The 23,472-nt window shown below is 33.9% G+C and overlaps 1 protein-coding gene across 9 annotated transcripts in view; it reads right to left on the bottom strand.

Moving 5' to 3' along the window:
* Positions 1 to 23,472, bottom strand: part of Ca-beta (Calcium channel protein beta subunit) — a 602,416-nt gene that overhangs the window by 40,779 nt on the left and 538,165 nt on the right. For all 9 annotated transcript variants that reach the window (XR_012459538.1, XM_074131403.1, XM_074131405.1 and 6 more), the window contains one exon: positions 19,492 to 19,608. Coding sequence is in view for 8 of the 9 variants with exons in the window: in XM_074131403.1 (XP_073987504.1) it covers positions 19,492 to 19,608 (117 nt within the window). In the remaining variant the exon portion in view is untranslated. The remainder of the gene's footprint in view (positions 1 to 19,491; positions 19,609 to 23,472) is intronic.

Genomic DNA, 23,472 nt, shown 5'->3' with positions numbered 1-23,472 from the left:
AAAGTGCTTTAGGTACCTGCGATCGAAGGTTGTTTGGATATTTGGAAATTAGGTTCTTGTACATAAAGTCCACGAACTACTACTTCCATTGTTCAAATGTTCACCGAATTGACAAAACTCAAATGCGAGATAAAACAGGATTAAATTGAAATTTAATCGATCGCGTGAAAAGAAAGCAGTATTCTGAGAAAAACGTTATTACGAGAAAAAGAAGCAACTGTTCAAACCTCTCGTGAATAAAATTACTCAATTATTAAAGCCTTGTGAAATCCTTTATTTCACAAATGACCTAAATAATGCAACAGAAAAGGATTCTATCTTAAGCCTTAATCTTGGAGAGTTAAGGGGGAGGAAGTGATCTTAAACATTTCTCTAAGAATAAAATTTTGCCCCTCAAACACAAACACTAAAACATACGTATATATATTTTGTTCACAGACTTAGCAGTGTACACGTAGTTATGTCTAAAATCTTGGTGCTACAATCTTTAGTACATAAGGCATCTGTTTGTTAGGTTTTTTTCCGATGTGTTAGTGTGTATATTTTGTTAAATTGCCAAAGGTTGCGACGTTGGGATAACAGAATTTGGCACAGTTCAAAACGTACCATCTTGCGCCGTTCTGTCACACTTATCATTTATATTAATATTGAAGGTCAGACCCGTTTTCAATATTCATGTATAGTTTGTTACCATATTATTTTCATTTTCTTTTATTTACTACTTAATAAGCTATCTCTAGCTGTTCCAGCCACATTAGTACTTCTATCCCATTTGTTATATAAATGATCTATTTCAGTTTCAATTGGATATGCACGTTTGATAGTTCTCGGAGTCCAAAAAGTAGTAGTATCTGGCATAAACATCTAATGTTGGGATTCATTCATTCAAATTGCCATACCATTCCACCACCAAATGGCCATACCATTCCACCACCAAATGGCTTACCATTCCACCACCAAATGGCCATAACATTCCACTACCAAATGGCCATAACATTCTACTACCAAATGGCCATAACATTCCACTACCAAATGGCCATAACATTCCACTACCAAATGGCCATACCATTCCACCACCAAATGCCCATAACCTTCCACCACCAAATGGCCATACCATTCCACTACCAAATGGCCATAACATTCCACTACCAAATGGCCATAACATTCCACTACCAAATCGCAATACCATTCCACCACCAAATTGCAATACCATTCCACCACCAAATTGCAATACCATTCCACCACCAAATTGCAATACCATTCCACCACCAAATGGCCATACCATTCCACCACCAAATTGCCATACCATTCCAGCCTTTTCATTTCTATTCTTTAAAGAACATTGTTCTTAAACAGCATTCCACCTCAAACTTCCCTGTTAGTTTTCCTTTTAATTCTGGACTACTCTGGCACTCAATCAGTTGAGCAAATTCTCAACATTAAAAAAAAATCAGAGTAAAGTAGCACTTCAAGCTCATCGACTTCGGCTAAAATTGATCAGGATCATACATTGACGACTTCAAGCAGAAGTGAGTAGTATTATTTTCAAGTTAAAGTTAGTGACGTTTTTTGTGTAAATTTTATCAAACTCTTTTAAAAATTTGTTTACATTATTTATTTATTTTATTTTTTGTTAAGAATTGAAATATTTGGACGCTACTTTTGTATATTTTTTATATGTTTAAACAATACACAAAACTAATAAAATAACTCCAAAGGCTAATATCAATATTTTGACGTTTTCCTTACTCGGGACTCTTCCAAATGATTCTTTAAGATGAACAAACAAAATCGAAAATTTGGACGAAAGCTGCACATCCTACACATAAGGCGCCAAAAAAAAACAACAAATAAATAAACGAAGAAATTCCAAAACGAGTATCCACTAAATCAATATGTGAACTGACCTAATTAGAATCTATTTTGATTATTTCTATTGTAATCAAGTATTTGATTCTGACCCATTGCAGTAATCAGACACGTGCATATACACACTGTTCAGTGTTTTTGTTGCAAGGAGAATAATATGGTGGGCGATAATAAATCACTGTTACAAGCTTTGAAGAATGTTTGTGATGCGATGGAAATAGAGTGAAACGAATTGCCAGATAGATATTTTTTAAAAGAATTAATAGATTATCCAGAGTGAATTGCAATTAATTTTTATGTTGTTCTTGTATTCAGACCTAGTTCACTTGTGTCTGAGAGAAACCATAATATCTAACGAAATGCAGAACGAAAAACAAGAACTTTCTAAAATTAATGTACATAATTAATTTTTATCACATTCTGCTAGAGTTCGTTTATTAACACTCTTTTTACTGAGCACTTTATTTGGTGTAACAAAATCTGGTGTAAACACAAATATGGTTCACCTTTCTACAATAATGGAGATATTTTCTTAAAATTTCAAAATTGAACTAATTAAGGGCAGAGCTGCAATACGGATGTTACATTCTGTAATTTGAAACCATGATAATAGCAACACCACAAAGCATACAATCTAGACCTCTTCAGTAGAAAACCTGTTATTGTGCAGATCCGAGGGCGTGGACAGTTACAGTCAGGATGCATAATGCATTGAATGCGACGGAAATAAGGTTTTGAAGGAGGTGTATACATAAGACAATCCTCAATAGAGTTTCCAATGCAGTCATAACAGAGACCGCTGCCGCGATGTTTACTACAGCAGACCAAATAAATGAACGGAAATTATTGTGGTACAGGCATGTCCTACGCATGAATGACGAACCTCTTAACTGGCAGGCCCCTGGAAAACAGAGAAGAACCAGATCTCGAAATGGATCGCGCAGATTTCAGAAATTATGGCTGTGCGAGGTTTATATACGCGTATGACGCCCTTAATAAGGATGTCACTTGGTACATTGGAACTCTGATTAGGGAAATACTTTAAACAAGAAGAAGAAGAAGAACTAATTCAGTTTAGGTTTCGAAATTGGTTTATATAATAAAGAGGCTTTGAGGGAAGAAGTCCAAATAACCGTCATTATTAAATAATCTTTAATTTTTTCTTATAATTAATTTTGAAAGTTACTCCAACTATATGCACTATCGTATTAGTGAACTATTACAATAACTGGCACTACAATTACTGAGAGGAGAAGATACCCAGCGGTAACACTCCAGGATTAACTAACTCTCTTCAGAACAGAGAAAATCGCGTGGCCACTGGCGTTTTAATCGCCTAGGACAGGGGTCGGCAATCTGCGGCTCGCGAGCCGCATGCGGCTCTTTTATCCAAATTGTGTGGCTCTTCAGCCTGCTTAAAATATACTGTATATTTTAATTTCATTGAAACGAATGAAAATTCCTTTTATTAAAGGTATTTTTTCAAAAATAATTTTAAATGTGATAGGTTCGAAATTGAATGGAATTATACAATATTAAAATAAAGTACTTGATTTATATTGTAAGATACCGCCTTTTCATTCGTTATTATTTATTTACTTTGCGATATGTGAAAATAAATATATAAAACAATTAAACGTTATTGAATATCATAAAATAATAATTTGCGAATACAAATGATCTTCAGAGTTGTTTAAACTATCATCCTTGTGGCTCTTGGTAAGATTTATTAAAATTATTTAAGAAGAAATGGCTCTCTACTTAAAATAGGTTGCCGACCCCTGGCCTAGGAGAATGTTCTGGAAGGTGACAAAATGATAAATGGTGGAATTGAAGAGTAGGTTCTGATGAAAACTTATGTAGCGGGTTCAAACCACTTGACTTACAAACGGGAAATTCCTAAGTCTTTGTGGTTGGTTAGATTTGAAACATAAAATAGAACGTTGACAATCTTGCGAATATATTGTGTGAGATGGAAAAATAAGTGAAGTCCAAATCTCTCCATAAAACTGTTTAATCTACATTAAAATGAAAGTCCGGAACCAGTTAGGGATTCAATAAAATCCACTGCGGACCTATCCACGTTTCATACATTTTTTATTTGGAACAATATTCACATAAAATTTGCTGAAAGGTAATTCTTGGTTAAGAGATGGTAGATTTTCTTCTACAATGATCCGAGTTAGCTATCAAAACCTCTCAACTCGATGCTCTCCTTTACAGAATAGACTTTTAAATTTTTTAATTTTTTCCCTCAAATGTTAGCAAAAAACCTTAAACACTCATGGTGGATCTATAACTGTTATTTACAATATTTCTCCTGCAACCTTTGATTAAAGAGAGTACTGCGAATTGGGAATTGGTTGGGTTCCTACAAATATATCATTTCAGTATAATTTACGGTCCTGCGTCTTATGCATATTTTTAATATAAAAAAAGTAATTTTTTGATAAAAGTCGATTTTTAAAAACGGAAAGTATCACTGTTTTAAATGAATTTTTTCTCTTTTCTGCGATTTCTCCCAAATTGCCATCTAAAATTGTTTATATACTTGTGTATAAATTAAAACTGTCCGGTAGGTCAATTGTATAAGGTGTCAAAAACTGCACGAAAAAGCGTAACGTTGAAAAACACCTAACTTCAAGAGACTTTCCTATAAAAGTTAAAGTTCTCAATTATTTTTTAAAGTAAAGAGCATATCCTTGTTTATAAATGTAATTTACATACATGTAGAAGAACAAGTTTTATTTGAGTATTTGTTTCAGGACATTCTAAGGACGAATTGATGGATAGGTTTTCTCGCAGGATCACCATGTAAAGGGCAGTTTTATTACCTATTCGTATTAATAAAATCATTAATAATTAAATACAATATATTTTTTCTGCAACCATGTAGGAATGTTCTCATTACTCAATTAAAATCAGCTGTGTAATGCCCAACTTTACCTCACTTGTGGGGAAAAATTCCCATTAGTGTCACTTTCCTCACTAGTGAGTGAAAAAACTTTATTGTGCTTCCTTGATATAAGAAGTTTTGTTATTAAATATTTTCTGTAAAACTTTAATAAGCTTATTTAAATTTATTTTATCTAAATAATTAAAAAACGAATATTAAAAAAATAAAAATTGAAAGGAATATAGAAATAAAAATAATATTTTAATAAATAATTAGATATTTTTAATTATAACAGTTAAAAAGGTTATAATGTTAGCTTATAGAAATCTAAAATGGATTCTAGTGATTCCAGTTAAGTTTTTGTTTTTTTTTTTAGTTAATAACCCTAATGGTTGCAGAAAAAATATAATATTTACACTATTGCGTAAAATGTTTCTCCACAATTATAATTGTGAGATTAATGAAAATGTGTATAATTAGAACAAGAGAACGTGGCATTAGGGTTCAACCAGAGCGTTTGCTAATTAGGTAGACTTAATTAGGCCGTCTCCAATCGCAGTAAGCAGGGTATTGGGTGCATTTCTCAAAGTGGCGTAATAGTATGCCTACCAATCTTGATTGGCTTCCTCTGGTTTCTGTCACTCACATTGGTCGCGTTTTTTCCCCTTTTTAGGTTATAATTATTTATTTTCTATCATTGTTAATACACTGAAGCGCCATATACGAGTATTTAAACATGATAATAACAAAAACTACCTTTATTGACTTAACAAACACCTCATTCAAAGAACTAGTTTCAGTATAGTTACAATGTTAAACTGGGCCCTTAATGGGGGCATAGGCCTCTCCCAGATCTTTCCACTGCGGTCTACTCCTGGCCAATCTGCTCCACTTAGCATCAGCCCCTCCCACAAGATCATCGCCCTATCTCTTCCCTTCTCTGCCTACTTAACTCTTCTTATAAATGGGACACCATTCTGTCACTTCTTTTTTTTTTTCCTTCCAGAGGTCCTGGGTTCATCCCCAACTCAATTCCATTAATAAAATTTTATTATTTTCACTATGTTCTTCAATGTTCTGTGTCTTATTTCTTCTCTGGTACTTTCTTCTCTCCAACTACCTTTGGGCAACTCGAAATTTCTGAATGAGTACCCTTTTCAGTGACTCAAATCTGAGAACCATCTCTACCAGTGTACTTACTACATACGCATTTTTTCAAATCTTTAGAATTTCTCTTTAATTTTCTTAATGGATTTCTTAAGTTTTAGATTAAGCTGACTCAAAAGTTGTTATATCAAATAACTAATTTAACAAATCAAATTTTCTTTGAAAGTTATACGAATTTTTGAAAAAGAAAGATAGGAGAAGACAGTTGGTAAACCCTAAACCCTAAACTATAAATACGGTACAAGTAAGGTTGACGATTGAGAAGAAAAATGTACATATTATAATTATTATTATTCAAAATGGGCGTCGAATAGCACAAAACCTAGACCTCAAATGGCTCTTATCCCACCCTCAACTCTCACTTTAACCTAAACTATCTTCACAAATCGCTGAACTTGTATCTGTTAAGATCTGTTCCGAATATAAAGTGGAGAGAAATTTCAGCTTACGATTTTGGAAAAAGGAATTTACTGGAAGATCATATCTAATGGAGAGAGAGTCGATTCTTGTCGTGGTGAGCCAGTCGTAAGTCGGAGGAGTTTGTTCTGAATTTTCTGGGATTCTTGAAGTTACTTATAAAAGTGAGGCTTCAGCAGGAAGCTTTGTATGCACTGATAGCACTGAATCGAATAAGCACACTGAACATGCGTACACTCATACGAACTACGAGTAGAGAAACTACCTAGCGGTAACACTCCCAATTGTTAAATTATTCGATGAGGAAATTACGAAGCCACTGGGAATTATATATTATTATCTGTAATGGTGTGGAATTAGAGATGGCAGGCTTAGGAATTAGAATGGTATTGCGTAATTTTTATTATAAGAGGATCTGGCTACTAGATTGACGAAGGAAATTTCAAGGTCTGTGTGGAAAGGTTAAATTGGAAACGTAGAGGGGAGCGTAACAACTGTACAATGGACTTTAATCTTTGGAGGTTGGAATGTTTAGTCGAACTCCGTGGTTTAATCCCCGAAGACAGGTTTTTAAATGTTTCGGTATATAACAACAGACTTGCCCAGTGATAAAGTAACTTTTTCAATATCGGTAACTTCTGTTCGAGTTAATTCTTTGTGATGGTTCCAATTTAGTCTTTTGTTAATGAATAGCCCTACGTAGCGGACGATAAGACTGATAAGACTGGGTACGTAGGCTGGTAAGAAGAATCGGGGTGAAATGGTAGTAAAGTGCGGAAGGCAAAAGTAATATTCTGGGATTTGGTTTCATTAAGCTGAATTTTTCCATTTTTTTAAATCATTCTACTCGGGAATTGAAATAGGGGTGCCACTATTGGGTCCACTATGAGGAAGAAGAATTTCATGATTGTCTGCATTAGAGAGATGAATAGTTTCTGGATGAGTTGGTGTAGGATGAATCCAAGGATATGTTTTCATGGATTTCTTACTCGTGAAAATAAATAAATTACTAAATTCATTATTTGTTCTTGAAAAAGTTTTTTTTTTTATCAAAACGTTTATTCTGAATTCTGGAGGCAGCTAAGAAGATAATAATGCTGCAATGTAGCCGAACAGCTGATTGTTACTGATAATGGAATAAACATAAATGTAAATCTATTATTGTTAATGGAATCTGCCACCAAGTGCCACCCCCAGTGCTGTGTAAGCATGGAACGTGTGCAGGAGGCGGGTGGTATAGCTGGGGGTGGCAGAGGGTGTCCTAGCAATGCGTTCTGTTCTCCTGGTGAATCAATAACGTCCCGCACCTCGCCATCACCCCCGTCTGCAGCACTAGTTCTTTCTTATCGCCACTTTCCTAGCCACTTCTATTTTACTTGCTTTCGCCAAATATAATAAAATATGTTACAAATTAAGGATATCTAATTCCTACTCCATAAAGAAGGTTATAAAAACAAAAGTTAGTTATTTTATAAAAACCTTTTTTTTGAACTTGATTGGGGAGAGATTCAATTTTGAGTTGATACTCAATGTGAGCTGAACAAATAGCTATTCGCATGAACTAATCACTACCTAAATGTTTTAGTATTTTTGATAAGTAAAAAAACCAAATTTCAAGTAATAATTTTTTATTTTCTTCACTTATCACAATTAGATTTAAAGGTTTCTGTCCATCTGAAACCATTTTCAATTTTCTATTTTGTAAGATTTGTTTTAAACGTTTATGTGGTTTATTTACCATTAATTTAAATGGTTAAATTAATTTAAAAAGGTTAAATATAGTCTGAAGTTGGAATGACTGCAAAGTATTCAATCTCCTTCTTAGCCTTTATTCCTCTTTTACCTATATAGCGGTGTCGAGGCCCTGCAGTAGGGTACCAATTCGATTAAAAAACTTTTATCGCAAACTTCAGTTTGGTTCCCCTGGTGTGATCTCAACTAAAGAGGGTTTCAGTTTGCCCCGATTTTTCTACTTTTAAGATATTTCGAAGCTAGAAAAGCTATAAGATTTTTCTTGGTAAAGTGAGGAAAAGTTGAGTAAAGTGAGAGATTTAGTATCGAGAGTCTATTTATGTTTGATATCGAACGAAAATAACTTTTAGCGATTGGTGAAAAAAACAAACTTGAAACTAAGACGTTATATTTTTGAAACATATTCGAACTTCACGAAACGAAAAGCGTTCTCAAAATATTTTCTTTTTAAGCGCAAAGTTTTATATTTGGTGTAGTCTTAAATTTAAATTAAGATATTTACAAATGTAGGTAGACAATTAATTGCAAAATATTAGAAATTCGTTGAAGTGGGGGTGGTACTTCTTCCGTTAGAAAAACAGAACCACATCTCAAATTGATTTCCGGTGATGAACAGTAGTCATAGAGCATCATGTTAGGCGTTCATGCCCTTCGCAAATTTATAAAATTTACAGATTATAATGAAACAAATCAAGAAACCTAACTTAACATGAAGCTATAAAATTGTCGGCATTAAATGAGCTGTAAACTAATGAGAGAAGACGGTTTTTACTAGTTATATGCCTACTTAAAGTTGAATGCAAACAATTTTTAATACTTAACATAGTTATCTGATCAAATATGAGCACGCAAACCCATAAAGAAGGAGTTTTACCGTCAGATTCCCGTTTTTATACTCATATGCTAAAAATAAATTGATGAGTTTTTGTTATTTTGTTCCAAAAGAGATAATGTTGAATGAATAAATCTAGTGGATCTATTTCTCATCTATAAAACTAATTTTGTCTTCAAGAAGAAATTTACAGGAATAAACAAATGCGTAGCAATTGTAAAAAATAACAGGTTCGAATCTTCGAGAATTTGATGACGAAGAAACATAATATAAAAATGTACTGTTTTTGCTAAATAAAAGCCCACGATGGGTGGGTTCTTTGTCTTTTTGAATACCGGCTCTGTAAAAGTGCAATATTTGATTATCACAAGTTGTTGACCTATAGGAGCGCCATTTAAAGCAACGTTTGCTGAGAAAGAAATAAAATAACAATGAGATTAAAATAAAATAATAATAATTGCAAATGTGGTCGGTTTGGCAATATTGAATACGAGCCTAGATTTCTCACCCAATTAATTTTTATATATTTAAATTATTGCATTTAACATCCATTACATTATTCACTACCCTAATCACAGACTAAAAGCGTCCAAAATAAATTCACCTTCTGCTCGCTCTGAGTACTGCTCCAAAGCTCAAGAGAAATCATCGTACAGACTAACTTGACTACTTCATGACAGGCAAATACTACAGATAAAAACGGTGCCTGCTTCCGTTAGATAACAGAAACACCTCTTAAATTGGTTTCCGGTGATGTAAGAGCCGTCATAGACCGTCATGAGATTAATGAAGAGCCTGACATGGTGCCGCTATGGCTCTTGGCAGCAACACTGCAATACCACATTCTTACCATTCTTAGCGCTATCACTCAGCACTTGGCCACATCTATTGGTGCAATCTCCGTGAAAATATTGGCAATTATAATACTAATCTACATCTTCAATAGTGCACAATTGTAGCTTTCTAGCTGTAATTAAAATGTGATATATGCTGATAAAGTTGGGGAGCTGTATACTTCCTTCATATTTCGAACTGCTGTATCTCCTGTTCTATTGGTGCAATCTCCGTGAAAATATTGGCAATTATAATACTAATCTACATCTTCAATAGTGCACATTTGTAGCTTTCTAGCTGTAATTAAAATGTGATATATGCTGATAAAGTTGGGGAGCTGTATACTTCCTTCATATTTCGAACTGCTGTATCTCCTGTTCTATTGGTGCAATCTCCGTGAAAATATTGGCAATTATAATACTAATCTACATCTTCAATAGTGCACAATTGTAGCTTTCTAGCTGTAATTAAAATGTGATATATGCTGATAAAGTTGGGGAGCTGTATACTTCCTTCATATTTCGAACTGCTGTATCTCCTGTTCTATTAGTGCAATCTCCGTGAAAATATAGGCAATTATAGTACTAATCTACCTCTTCAATGGTCTAGATGATTGCGAGTAGTTTTATTTATTTCCGCCTTCGGGTTGTGATTAAAACTAATTATTTATTGCGATGTAGAAATACTATTTAACAAATTAAACAGTTGATGGGCGACATGATAGCTAACTATGGACAGAAAGAGGGCGACGCATTAGAAAGCTTGGAAACCACTGTTTTGAAGATATGAATACTTTTTGTAAAAAATAAAAAAGTTGAACAGGAAGAGAGATTTAGAAGATATTTGGGAAGCTCCTGGCTTATAATTTTTTTTCCATTGGTGAAGGTAAGGTATTGCATGGTCAGGTTGTCTAGCGGAAAGTTCACACCTAGACGTGTACGGTACAAAAAAATTGGCATGCATCCATAACACCAGATGCTGTTGTCACTCATGCTTTTAACATAGTTCTCTCTCTAAAAAAAATTAAAAAAAAAGTTTTCAGTAATCCGGTAAAATAAAATATTGCTAGCAAATGCAAATGCTAATCTGATGGTTCAAAAAAAAAAAAATTAATTTAAATAATCTTCAGGGAGATATTAAAAAATCTAAACAAACTCGATGGTATTTCTTTTGCTAAAATTGGAAATTAAATCTATTGAATAAAGCTGCACCCACAGTTTGATTTTTGGATTCCTATAGAGGTAAATAAAATATTAAATTTAAACTAACTGCATTTCTCTAGCTACAAATGACTCTGAGCACACTACATAAAAACAGTTCTTTTCGTAAAAACGAAAACACTTTTGTGTTTAGCACCCTTCAAAACTTGCACAACCGGTGAAAACAAAGAGGAAAAACATTTGCACGATTGCAATACTTCCTCTTTAGCTCTTAAGTGAAGCGGAAGTAAGTAAAAAATCCCAAAAATGATAAAGTGACCTAAGCTAACAAAAATTGATACAAGTTTGTACAAAAAATTTGAAGAGTCCAAGTGATAATAAACTCGGAGTAAAGATTAGGAAACGCGAAAATTTTAGGAAAATCAAATTTATTATTTTGAAAATTATTAAGTATCTAATTAAAAAACGAAGAAGTACTCAAACAATTAAAGGGTTTATTAATACATATCTATATTTTTTATTTTTTATCCGGAAATCAATAAAAACAATTGGTTTTTCACGCCATTTTCCCAGCTCTTGGAGAAAACCAGTTCTCTCTTCAGGATTTCTTCATATCGTCCAGCATCTCATTGCTGAGGAATTCAAAAGCATCCTTCTCTTCACTTATTACATTATCCGCATGTCTTTCTCATATGAACGCTCCTTTTGAGTGCACTTTCATAACCCCCCCCCCCCGTTTGACTATTTGTTGGAAAGTGCCCTAGATTTTCTCTATCTTCTTTACTGCAAACATTTCCACACATCCTGAGACAATTCTTTTTTTACCTATACAGATTACACTGTTGTCATAGCTCCTGAGGTTGACTCTAGAGCTCGTCATATCCATAATGAACTCCCTAACATCAATGCTAACTCTAAATAAAGGAAAAAACATTTCTTTCACCCTTCGTCGTGCCATCCTTACTTAAATTACTCCTCCGCTGGGCCATGAGATCGACTGTGTCACATTTAGGTCTCTGTTTGATCGAACTCTTTACATGGAATCCCTAAAACAAGACTAAAATCGCTACGTCTCAATCGTTGCTTCAAAGTAATTTTGTAAATCTTGGACAGCCACTCGAATCATACCATAAGCAACAATAAACTAATTTACATCTCTTTCATAGAACTCCTCAGCTCACACAAATGCTAGCTTTGGACTTCCACCAAAGAATTTCCAATTCCTATCGCGACCAATTATTCTAATAAGAAGCACTACGCTAAAATCACTAAGGTTCTGTATTAATTTACTTTAGTTTCTAATGCTACCTTCCATGTCCATTCAGACCAAGAAATTTCTTTTGTTTCTAAAAATAATCAAATTCTGTTACTACCATTCCGTGAGAATACCTCTGTCCATCCTAATACACCCTATCAGAGATCATCCACTGGCACCATTACCTAACATCCCTCCAAGTTGATCAAAATATCGCTGGCCCTGCAATGATCTCAAAGTTCAGTGTTCAGAGGCCTCTGGCTTTAAATAATGCCACCTCCACTGGAGATGCCTCCCTCAAATGACCCATCCCGCCATGTTGCCTTCAGTTACTGTCCTATTGCATGTGTACTATTACAGTTAAGAATTTTTAATGAATAAAAACAAGTTCTTCAACTTAGCGGTCTTCCTCTCCTACTTGCAGTTATATCTAAATATTTCAATTTACATTTTACTTATTTTAACGAGTTCAAATTAGAACATCGATCTAGCCAGAATGTAAACCTCACTATATAATTGTAAATCAGTATAAAAGTCGGCCTTCATGACTGAGGAGATATATTTTATTTTTAGATCAATACATCATACCCGGGCTTGGACAGTCTGTAAGAAGAATGCTAGTCAAATACCATTGCCAAAAATAATAGCTTGACATGCAGTATCAATGCTAATCATATTAACTAATTAAACATTTTTTTATTTTGTTTTAAAACATTTTTTGGAATTTTTATATTTTTGTCTTTTTTAATGCCATATTTTGGACAATAAGTTACCACCAGAAATATTCGTCGGTCCACTGAGTCCATAAAATTGATATTTTGAAAATGGACTCAAGTTTATTATTGGACTATCTTGCCACCTGCATAACTATAATGAAGATCAAAATTTGGTACCTCATTTCAAAATTTACTAAATTTACTTTATTGAATAGATTCTCTCGAAAACGACTCCTACGATTTTCATTATTTATTTATTGTAGAATACATAATACGATAGAGTTGTGCGAACAAATATACTAAATAAGCTAACACAAGACATATAAATCTACAGCATATTTGATACAGTTCTCCGAATAAGAAAACAGAGTATTTCTGAGTTTATGGATGGATAGATTCGCTCTAATAATGTTTTTGGTAATATATATATTTTTTTGTAATGTTTAGTGGGGGTAAATGTATTGCTATTGATGGTAAAAATAATATTCCTTTGAAGATATTTATGTAGTAAGAGAAATATATTTATGGGAGTAAGAGAAAGTCGTAAATTTTCTCATCAGATTTTTTTCTTTTATAGTTTCAATGAAAGTAAAGTATAGTAACATAAAGTAATCGCCTATTTTTTCAGGCGGGGCTTAACGTCCAACTACCGAATTAGGTGTCGTGGACGGAGGCGACTAGCAAACATACTTTACTATTTCACATTTAACCATTAAATAAAATTCAAGGCCACTAGACGGGGAATCGAACCCAGTACCACAATGCATACTAGCTTTACATGTCTCGCCTCTTAACCCGCTCGGCTACCGTGGCGCCTATAGTTTCAATGAAAATGCAAAATAAATAAATTCCAATTACACAGCACAGAAAATCATAACATTTTCAATTTCCCAAACACAAAGATACTTAAATCAGAAACCAACACACAAAAAAGGAAAGTACTAGAAATGATTTTCATATCAAAGACAGAAAACAGTTTAAATTTCAAAACAGACACGAACAATTTAAACAACATATAAAACAACTTACTACCAAATATTTGACAATTGGCAACACTGACTTCCTTACAACCAAACACATAAAACCGATCACACAGTTCATGAGCAGACAAGACTGAAGACACACTAACCTTTAATGATGTAAAATATTACACCGTCAATTAGGTAAAATCATTTTGTAAATTACGTAACATTATACATATTCATTTTAATATAATTATTGGTTACCACACTGTAAATATGTTCCACAGCCCTGAAGATGACCTATTCCCCTGGTCGAAAGCTCGGCAGAATAAAGTTTATATTGGCTGAAACTGGCATTAATTTTTCATCCTATTTAAATTCCAATTGTTTAAGAAAATGATGCATAAAATTAAATTCATATCATTAAATAATGAATAAACTAAGAATGGTAGATATTCTTTTTAAATATAAAAATGAAGTAAACTGTTTGAATCTTAGGCAGTGGTAGTGAAAGGGCGAGCCTATAAATAGCAGGGCGAGTAGGACGCAGTGTATCACCTGTGAAGTTAGCAGACACACGCCTTATCGTTGGTGATAACAACAGTAAACACAAGAACTGACTGGCGCATGTCTGGCCATCAACTACTCGCATTAACTTTCCTTGCATTCCATTCACTTGCACATCTAAACACATGTTTTTATAACAGTATACATTTTATCTCTGCTCTGTTAAAGTGAATTTATATATATTTAAAAACAGTAAGTTTTTGGTTAGATATAAATCACTTTTTATTAACTTTTTTTTATTTTTTCTGTCTTGTTTCGTTATAAATTGTTTAATTTAATGGAACTTTGTTAGCGTGAGAGAATACAATAAACAAATGCCTGTTGTGAAGTCTCTCACAACTTCATCTAACAATCTTGAATGGTGAAACGGAAGGAACTAGGGCGTCCTCGCGCCTTTTTAAAATCAAATTTTTAAAGTAAAGCGATAGCCCGTTATCTAAGGAAAAACAGTAAATTAATCAAAATCAATTCAATCAATACTTCAGTTCATTCTTCTAGTCAAGAAGTATAAAAATCAGAATTATTGTATCGCGTTCAATTCTGACTAATATAACTGTAATTGTAGATTAGCAAAACGCTAGAAATCCCAAAGGTAATTTCAGGGCTACCCGCGATTTATTCCAACTGGTGGCGTGTCAGGAATGACAATAGAATCGAAAGGATTAGCGCAAATAGAGACAGCGGCATGGAACCGCTGGGATATGGGATATTTTGTCTTTAGAAGTTGATGAAGTTGATCAAGAAACTCGCTAAAAGTCAGATAAAAAGTAAAATAAAATGTATATCTAACGAGAGAACACTGTCCGGAAGTCGTCGTTGCATGTAAAAAGCTCTGGACGCCAATAAAAAAATACAATTCATAAAAACTACTTCCTACTTATCCTTCTACAAATCCAAAAATATAAATTTTTTTTTTTTTTTTTTTTTTTTGCGCATCAACAGCTGAGGTCATTAGCGCCCGGAGCTTTTTCCAGTGCACTGCCGGCCTCCGGACAGTGTTCTCTCGTATAAATTGTAAAACTGAAAAAAAATCAATAATGATAACAATGTAAAATTCAAAATATTCACATTGTACGATATTGTTATTCAGAGAGGTTAAAAGCAAAAACTGCAGAGGTCGGAGAGAGTGAAGTACTATCGGACTTCATGATTACGATCTGGAATATCGATTGGACAAATATCAGTTTCTATCAAGTCTGCATAATCTATCACATTTATTTCATGTTAAACGAAATGTGTCGCAGGGAATATATCGTGTTTTTTAACATTTCTGAACTATATGTATAATTGTATAAGGAGCAAATAAGTACGAGTTAAGTATAATATAAAAATCGAAAGGTAAATTTAATACCTCATTCTTTTTGGACTACAATTATACATTTGAAAAAGGAGCCTGGTAGGATTTCTGTTGAAAAGAAATATTCTGTCCAACGAAAAAGGTATTTTTGATCTCATATTAAGTTATTCGTTTAAGTCAACTTAAAATACAATAATATAACAAGTTCGTTCTGTCGTATATTCTGGAAACTATGAGAAACATAAAACACATGTCACACATTAAATGTATTACTTTGTTTATTACAAATATAAATTTGTAATAAATGCACCTTTAAACACAATAATAACAATAAGACTTCTTGTAAATGCTACAATGGCAACTAGCAATTTGTTTAATGATACATCTTGAGCCTTATTAAACAACACCAATACACTACCACGTAGTAATCCAAATTTTGGTGTTTTGGTGTAGCACAATGCTAACAAGATTGGGAACCATTGCTCTAGAAATGAACAAAATCTGTTGTAAACATTTGGAACTACAATTCCTTCATACTGTACACAAGGTATTAATGCACAAATTGAATTCCAACCCCAAGAAGACGAGGAAACTGACAAGAAAGGATTAAAATATAAAGAAATGCCACTTTAGAGAGAAAAGCCTAATATAGCCTCTTCCAGAAGTGGCTTAACCGTACTGTTTCGAAAAAAAAAATTATAAATAAATGTTATAGATCTTATATAATCGTATAAATGTATAGTTATACATTTTAAATATATTATATAGTTATAATTTATATACTCGTATATAAATGGCGTTAAGTGAATTGAACTGAGTAAATAGATGATGCGTAGGAGTAAAAATTAAATAAAGAACCTGATGAGGGTACACAATCGCTTGTTAAAATCAGCACAGCATCAGGAGCAAGAGGCAAGTGAGACGATGAAAAAACAAAGTTATGAACACAGGATGACATTGCGTGCCCACGTGACCATTAAACGGAAATGAACAGCCCGTACTGGCACAAAAAGGAAGTAAAAGAGTTGCCAACAGGAATAATAACCAAAATAAATGACGTAATTAGTGAACTCTCTTGAAGTGGCCTACACCACAGAGTACACTGTGATGTCCTCTAGTGTCATTAACGGAAACCACAAGAATGGGCAAGAAATGTACGAGTTGATTATGTTGACTATATTGTGCAAAAATTAACTAAGGTATAAACAGGGTGTCCCAAGCTACATTGATAACGACTTTTTCTCGGAAACTAAGATAGCTAGAAAAAAAACTAAAAAATACGTGTCCCCTTAGTTTTTTGTTAGAAATCCAAATTTAATTTGTAAATTTTTTCGGTGCTTCCAGAAGCGAGATACAGGCACCAACTTCATTTTTTCAAATGGGAAGGTGCGGTTTTTATTTAAGAAATAGATTCCTCTATTTTTTTTAAGAAAAATTTACTTGAACGGTTTTTTTCTGTGAGCGATATTTTACAAGTTATTAATGATAACATGATTCTTATAAAAAATTTCAAAATGATAATATTATCACGGTTTTTGATTGAATAAGAAGAAAAGTTCTATTTTATTATAAATTTTACTCCTCATTAATATTACAGATCATGCTCGACTTGGCCTGCACCATTGGAGGATGCATAGATATGCTCTTTCCTGCCAATTGTCCCTTACTGCCAAAGAAATAGATTCGGCTATAACAGAGTTACAGGAATCTATTATTCTCTGCTTTAGTTCATCTACAGATGCCAACCCGGCTTGATTCCGATACACCTAGATTTAGAAATGCTTTTAGGTAAGCAGAAATAAGAAAAGAAAGAAAAAAGTTATGAATAATCACCTTGTTTTTCAGGTGTCCCCAAAGGAAATAGTCCATAGGTGTCAAATCCGGTGAGAGGGTTGGCTCCTGAATCGCCCCTTGTGTCGATATAACACTCCCAATCAAATTGCCTATCGAGATATCTCTTTACATGCCTGATGGTGTTATATCAACACAAGGGGCGATTCAGGAGCCAACCCTCTCACTGGATTTGACACCTATGGACTATTTCCTTTTAAATTTACAAATTAAATTTGGATTTCTAACAAAAAACTAAGGGGGACACGTATTTTTTAGTTATTTTTTTCTAGCTATCTTAGTTTCAGAGAAAAAGTCGTGATCCATATAGCTTGGGACAACTAAAGTTAGAGGCGAGACCTGTAAAGCTAATATGTATTGTGGTACTGGGTTCGATTCCCGGTCTTAGGCCTTGGATTTTATTTAATGGGTTAATAAAAGAAATTTACAGTAAAGTATGTTTTCTAGTCGCCTCCGTCCACGACACCTAATCGGTAGTTGGACGTAAAGCCCACCTGAAAAATAGGCAATTACTTTACTTTACTATACTAAATTGTGAAGGTCAACTTATTGAAGTTCGGGATTAATATGCTGAAATTAAACATTTAAACAAAATCAAGCAAGTCTTAAAATAGCTTTAGAATACATAGTGGCGCTAAACGGTGGCTTTCCTATGACTGCGCCTGCTACTGAGGTTATTGACGACCGGAGCTTATTTCAGTGTGTTGCCGATCTCTGGACAGTGTTCTATTGTTACAGACAACGCTGCCCATCACCGGAAAGAGAGCTTTAACCCCTTGGAAGAGAAAATCTAAGGGCCAGCAGGCTGGATTCGAACCCAGGATCTCCGCGTTGGAATCCAGTGCACATTAATCATTCAGCTAATCCCATCCATATATACGAGGGTGGTTTGAAAATTTCCCGGAATCACCGCTATATGTCTGTGCTAGAGCAACGAGGTTCCCGCGCAATAATCACACATTCTTTGTGAGTGAACACGTGGCGCGTCAGTGCTCTTGCTGCAGGAGAGTGGTAGTGACGACTCTTTGTTGTTGTTCCTGCGTAGCGATTTGTGACAATGGAAAAAGCTGAGATTCGAGCAGTGATTAAGTACTTTGTAAAGAAAGGTATGAAAGCACAGGAAATTCATGCCGACATTCAGAACAAACTGGGGGGACTCTGCTCCTTCATATTCAACTGTTGCCAAGTGGACCAGCGAGTTTAAATTTGGTCGGGAGAGCTTAGATGTTGATCCGCGTAGTGGACGGCCAAAAAGTGCTACGACCCCCTGAATTTATCGCGCAAAAGTGCATAAAAAGTTCATGGAGGATCGTCGACTGAAAGTGCGAGAGATTACTGAAGCTGTAGGGATGTCATCTGAACGGGTATATCACATTTTAACCGAAGAATTGGGAATGAAAAAATTATCCGCAAGATGGGTGCCGCGGCTCTTGACATTGGACCATAAACGTACCAGATTGGAAATGTCCGAACAAAGTCTGGCCCGTTTTCAGCGCAACCAACAAGATTCCAACTAATACGAATCCAAAGATTCGTACCAACTAATCCCTAACTTCAATAAGTCAAACTGGGCAATTTAGTTTAGGCCTAATAAACATAATTTTTAATTTAGTACAGTATTGTTCATCTTTATTGATGACTGATACATCAATCTAAAGGTTAAAAAGATCAGTGCCAATTTCAGACGTAATTTGATTATTTTCTGGCCAAGTCCTAAGGAGTAGGTCTCTTAAGGGCTATGGAAGATACTCGTATTTTTTTTTACAGAAACAGAATTGATAATGTATTAATTTGTTACAAAATTTAAAACCTAGTTTGATGTTTAACCAGAAATCACTTTCCTTCAACATGTTTTCGATTGGCAAACTCTTTTACAATTTATTAACAAGAAGGCATAATAACTGAAGATGACTTACTCTAGCTTTCTCTAGCTGAGTGATTGCCTGCCGCTCCTTCTCCCGCCGTAGGGTCTCTTTCTCCTCGTCCAGAGACAAGTCTGACGACGGCTGTGAATAGTTTGAATCTGCTGAGCCCTGCGTAATTAAATTAAAAATAAATTAATTTCTTATTAATATAGTTCTAGTATAAAATGCAAAAATTATTTATAATTGAGCCGTTCCACTGCACAATTCGATTAACTTCATACAACAAAAAAGTGGAGAAATGCGAGAAAATAATGCACATTGTTTTTTTTTTAAATTCCGTTTTTAATATAAATTCAATTAAATTTGCCGTTATCATTGAGCGGCTGCTACTGAATTTGAGATGAATTATTGCAAAGATTTACATTAGTGCACGGAGTTCATCAAAATGGCTTCTGAAATAAATTATTTATTACTCAATGGCCAACAAATTTAGTCATTTAATGGTGTTAATCTTTATTATTTGGGAAATTTATTATAAATATAAAAAGCTGTGACTGAACCAAAAGCTTTGACACTTCAATTTAAGATATTTCAAAAAGTGGAGTTAATCGATTTGTGCAGTAGTAAACGACTGGGGTTTCCTACGTCAGAATGAGTTTCAATTAGGCAAACTTTCTGTAATAAACTTTTTTATTCAATAAAATGTTTCGAATCTCGTGAGAATTATTCCGCGGAAATGCGAAACGCTTTAATAAATATAAAGATTTGAGAGCATAAAGTATGGCTAATTTTAACCCAATTGTTTAAAATGAACTAGCTAATTTGCCAAAAAAAAACAGTAATTGGGAGATGCAATTTTCTTGAATTATTGTGTAGCAGAAATGAAATCGTGATTTCAAACCCAATTGATACATTAATACCAGGCTGATTAAAAAGCTCGTTCAAAATAGACAAAATAGTTTAATATTATTTTTTTTTACTAACTGCATTCCAATATAAATTGAAATTAATTAAAAAGATGGTGCTTCAGTGAGTTAGAAGGAGAATGTGGAAGAACATGCTTGCTATAATTAAAAACAAAATTTATCAGAATATTCTATTAGAAATAGGCTAATAACTGTACCAAGTGAACTAGAAAAAGGACAATTTTAAGGATAAATATATTATTTTATAGCCCTAACCCTAATAAATAGTAAACTTACTTTCAAGTTCGCAAATTATTGTGAACTTGCCTAATTTTGTATTTCGATTGTTCACAGAATGTCTTGAAGTACCGCATTCAGGTAAAAGTGTTTTACTATTTCATTTCAAAACGAAAAACTGAAACATTACATTTTGACTAAATCTCTTCATTGGACTCGACTCGAACATAGCAATCAGAATCTCTGAACGGGGGAAAAAGCCTTTACAAAAGAGATTGTTCCCTTTTTGTTTTGAGTTTTTCATTTTGAAGTTTGTTAACAACTTTTTACTCATGGGTAGTCCAAATTTATTATTTTTGAAGAAAAACTCGATTAAGACCAAATTGTAAAAGTTATAAGGAAATTCTACAATCGCAAATAACATTTTACTAAATATTTTCTATCTCTAAAACTTTTGCGAATTACCTAAAATACCATCACTACAGTGCACAGTCCAGTATCTTATACTCGTATATTATAATGGAGGAATATATTTGTAGTTGAAATCCCATATTTGGGGAAAATCCATTTAAGTAAAGTAACCCTTTATTAGATTTGGGACTTTGAGATTTAAACGTAAATATTTCGTTTTGATTTGGGAAAAGGGGTTTCCGCAAATTGATCTGAAGGTGGAGGTAAAACAAATGAAAATATTGAAATTCGATATTTCGCTTTGGTACAAGAGGATGGAGGAGGTTCTGATGAAAATCAGCCAATAAAAAATACTACTTCAATGAATCGTTTTTCAAATAAATGGCTCCTTCAAACTTCTAGTGGTAGTTGCGTATTTGAGATCTATAACCTTTATTTGAAACATTTCCGCTGGAAAAGACTACTAAAGGCACTTTTGAGATTGAGGAAAATAAGTTGTTTCTTTGAAAAGCGATTTTTCTAAATTTTCCTGGTTTGTCACCAGTAAACTATTAATTTTTTTTGGTCATTATTTATTTATTGCTACCTGATAAACCACGTACATCAGGCAAAGTGTGGACCGAGAGTAAACTACAATTACGTGATCCAAAAGCTGCCCGGCATAGTCGATGGATTACGCTATCGGAGGGTCAAAGGAAGAGAGAATCATCCAATGCTGTCACTCTCGGGAATTTTAGTGAATGGAATTGTCTAAGATAGGAGATCATTGAGGCCAACGTCGTTTTAAACGTCCTGGTGGATTAATCAGGATGAGTTGATGAGGAAAGAGTTCGAGCTGGTTCAATTAGGATGGCAGGAAAGGCTTCTGTGGAAATTGAGGAATCCGTGAATGGATAGATTTGGTGACAAAGAGGATAATCAGATCTTTGTGAAGGGTAAAAAATAAATAAATGGTTAATATTTTCGTAAAAATCCTCTTCTTTTTTTTTCTTCAGTATCTACATTGAAGTGGCCCTCTCCGAATGGAAGAAGCATGCACGGACGAGACCCTAAATTGTTATAATTTGGAGAAGAATTCGAGTTAGTCTACTAGTTAGTCTAGAACCTGCTGGAACGAAACTTTGAATGGTGTTTCTACGTCAGTGAATCAAAAGCGCCAGAATAATTGGTGATTGACATCAGAGGCACGTGAGGCATTGATAAGGTGATTACTCTAATTAGGTCAGTTTCCATCAATCATATGAATAAGTTGTTCCACTCTTCCATAGTAAGCGTTACCCTAAAAGCATTAGATACTAGGTGCAGTACTGTAAAAATTTGAAAATAAGCTCTTTGCATTTGAAAGAAACTTCTTAACAAGGCTGTCACGGGTTTACGAGGTTATGGCGCGTAGCTGATGAGGAAATAATTAATTTTTGTTCCTTTAAAGCATTACATAGGAAAGAAACTGTTCTTATCAGAAGTATTAATGCATCCTTTTCGATGGTTAAAGTTTTATTGCAGTAAATAGTGCTGAATCTATGACCAAAAACTAAATATTGCTAATTTTATTTAGACTTTTAGAATAAATTCTTATAAATAACAATTTAATTAACAATAACTTCCTTATTAAGTCATAAAAATCATGTTTGAGCAAGATTGAAAGGACATTGAAAGATACAAAGGATATTTAATTATTATACAGGGTGTATACGGAGGAGTGGTCGAAACTTGGAGAGGTGATTCTGCAGCTCAAATGCAACAAAAAATATTCTCTTCACTTTGGCCCGATTCTCAATAGTGTCCAAGATATTTGCATTTTTAACTTTTCCGTCGATATTCGCGTTTTTCGCCATAAAAACGGCCGTAACTTTTCTATCCTTTATCCTACAACAAATCAGCTTATTCCAAACGAAAGAGCATTAAATTTCCTATAAATCTGCTTAACCCAGAGCCTTAAAACGTTTCTTATAACAATGATATTTGAGTAAATTAGTAATGAAAAGTCAGTTCGCAAAATCCCACTGTTCTGCATTTACACCCCTCTGTTCGGGGTAGGGTTTTATTAAAAACCAAAAAAATCCATATGATCTTAAAGCTCAATAAATGCGCAACTTTTTCTGAAATTATATGATTCCTTGATTCATTAACCACTGAAAAAATGCAGTTGAAAATTTTAACAGAAATCATCGAGAACGAATTTTTTAGACATTAAAGTAAAAATTTCATTGTTATAAGAAACGTTTTAAGGCTCTGGGTTAAGCAGATTTATAGGAAATTTAATGCTCTTTCGTTTGGAATAAGCAGATTTGATGTAGGATAAAGGATAGAAAAGTTACGGCCGTTTTTATGGCGAAAAACGCGAATATCGACGGAAAAGTTAAAAATGCAAATATCTTGGACACTATTGAGAATCGGGCCAAAGTGAAGAGAATATTTTTTGTTGCATTTGAACTGTAGAATCACCTCCCCAAGTTTCGACCACTTCTCCGTATACACC

This window comes from Rhodnius prolixus, unplaced genomic scaffold (genome assembly GCF_049639745.1).
Source record: "Rhodnius prolixus isolate KJV_2025 unplaced genomic scaffold, Rpr scaffold_4, whole genome shotgun sequence".
NCBI lineage: Eukaryota > Metazoa > Arthropoda > Insecta > Hemiptera > Reduviidae > Rhodnius > Rhodnius prolixus.
This window is presented reverse-complemented; position numbering and strand designations above follow the sequence as displayed.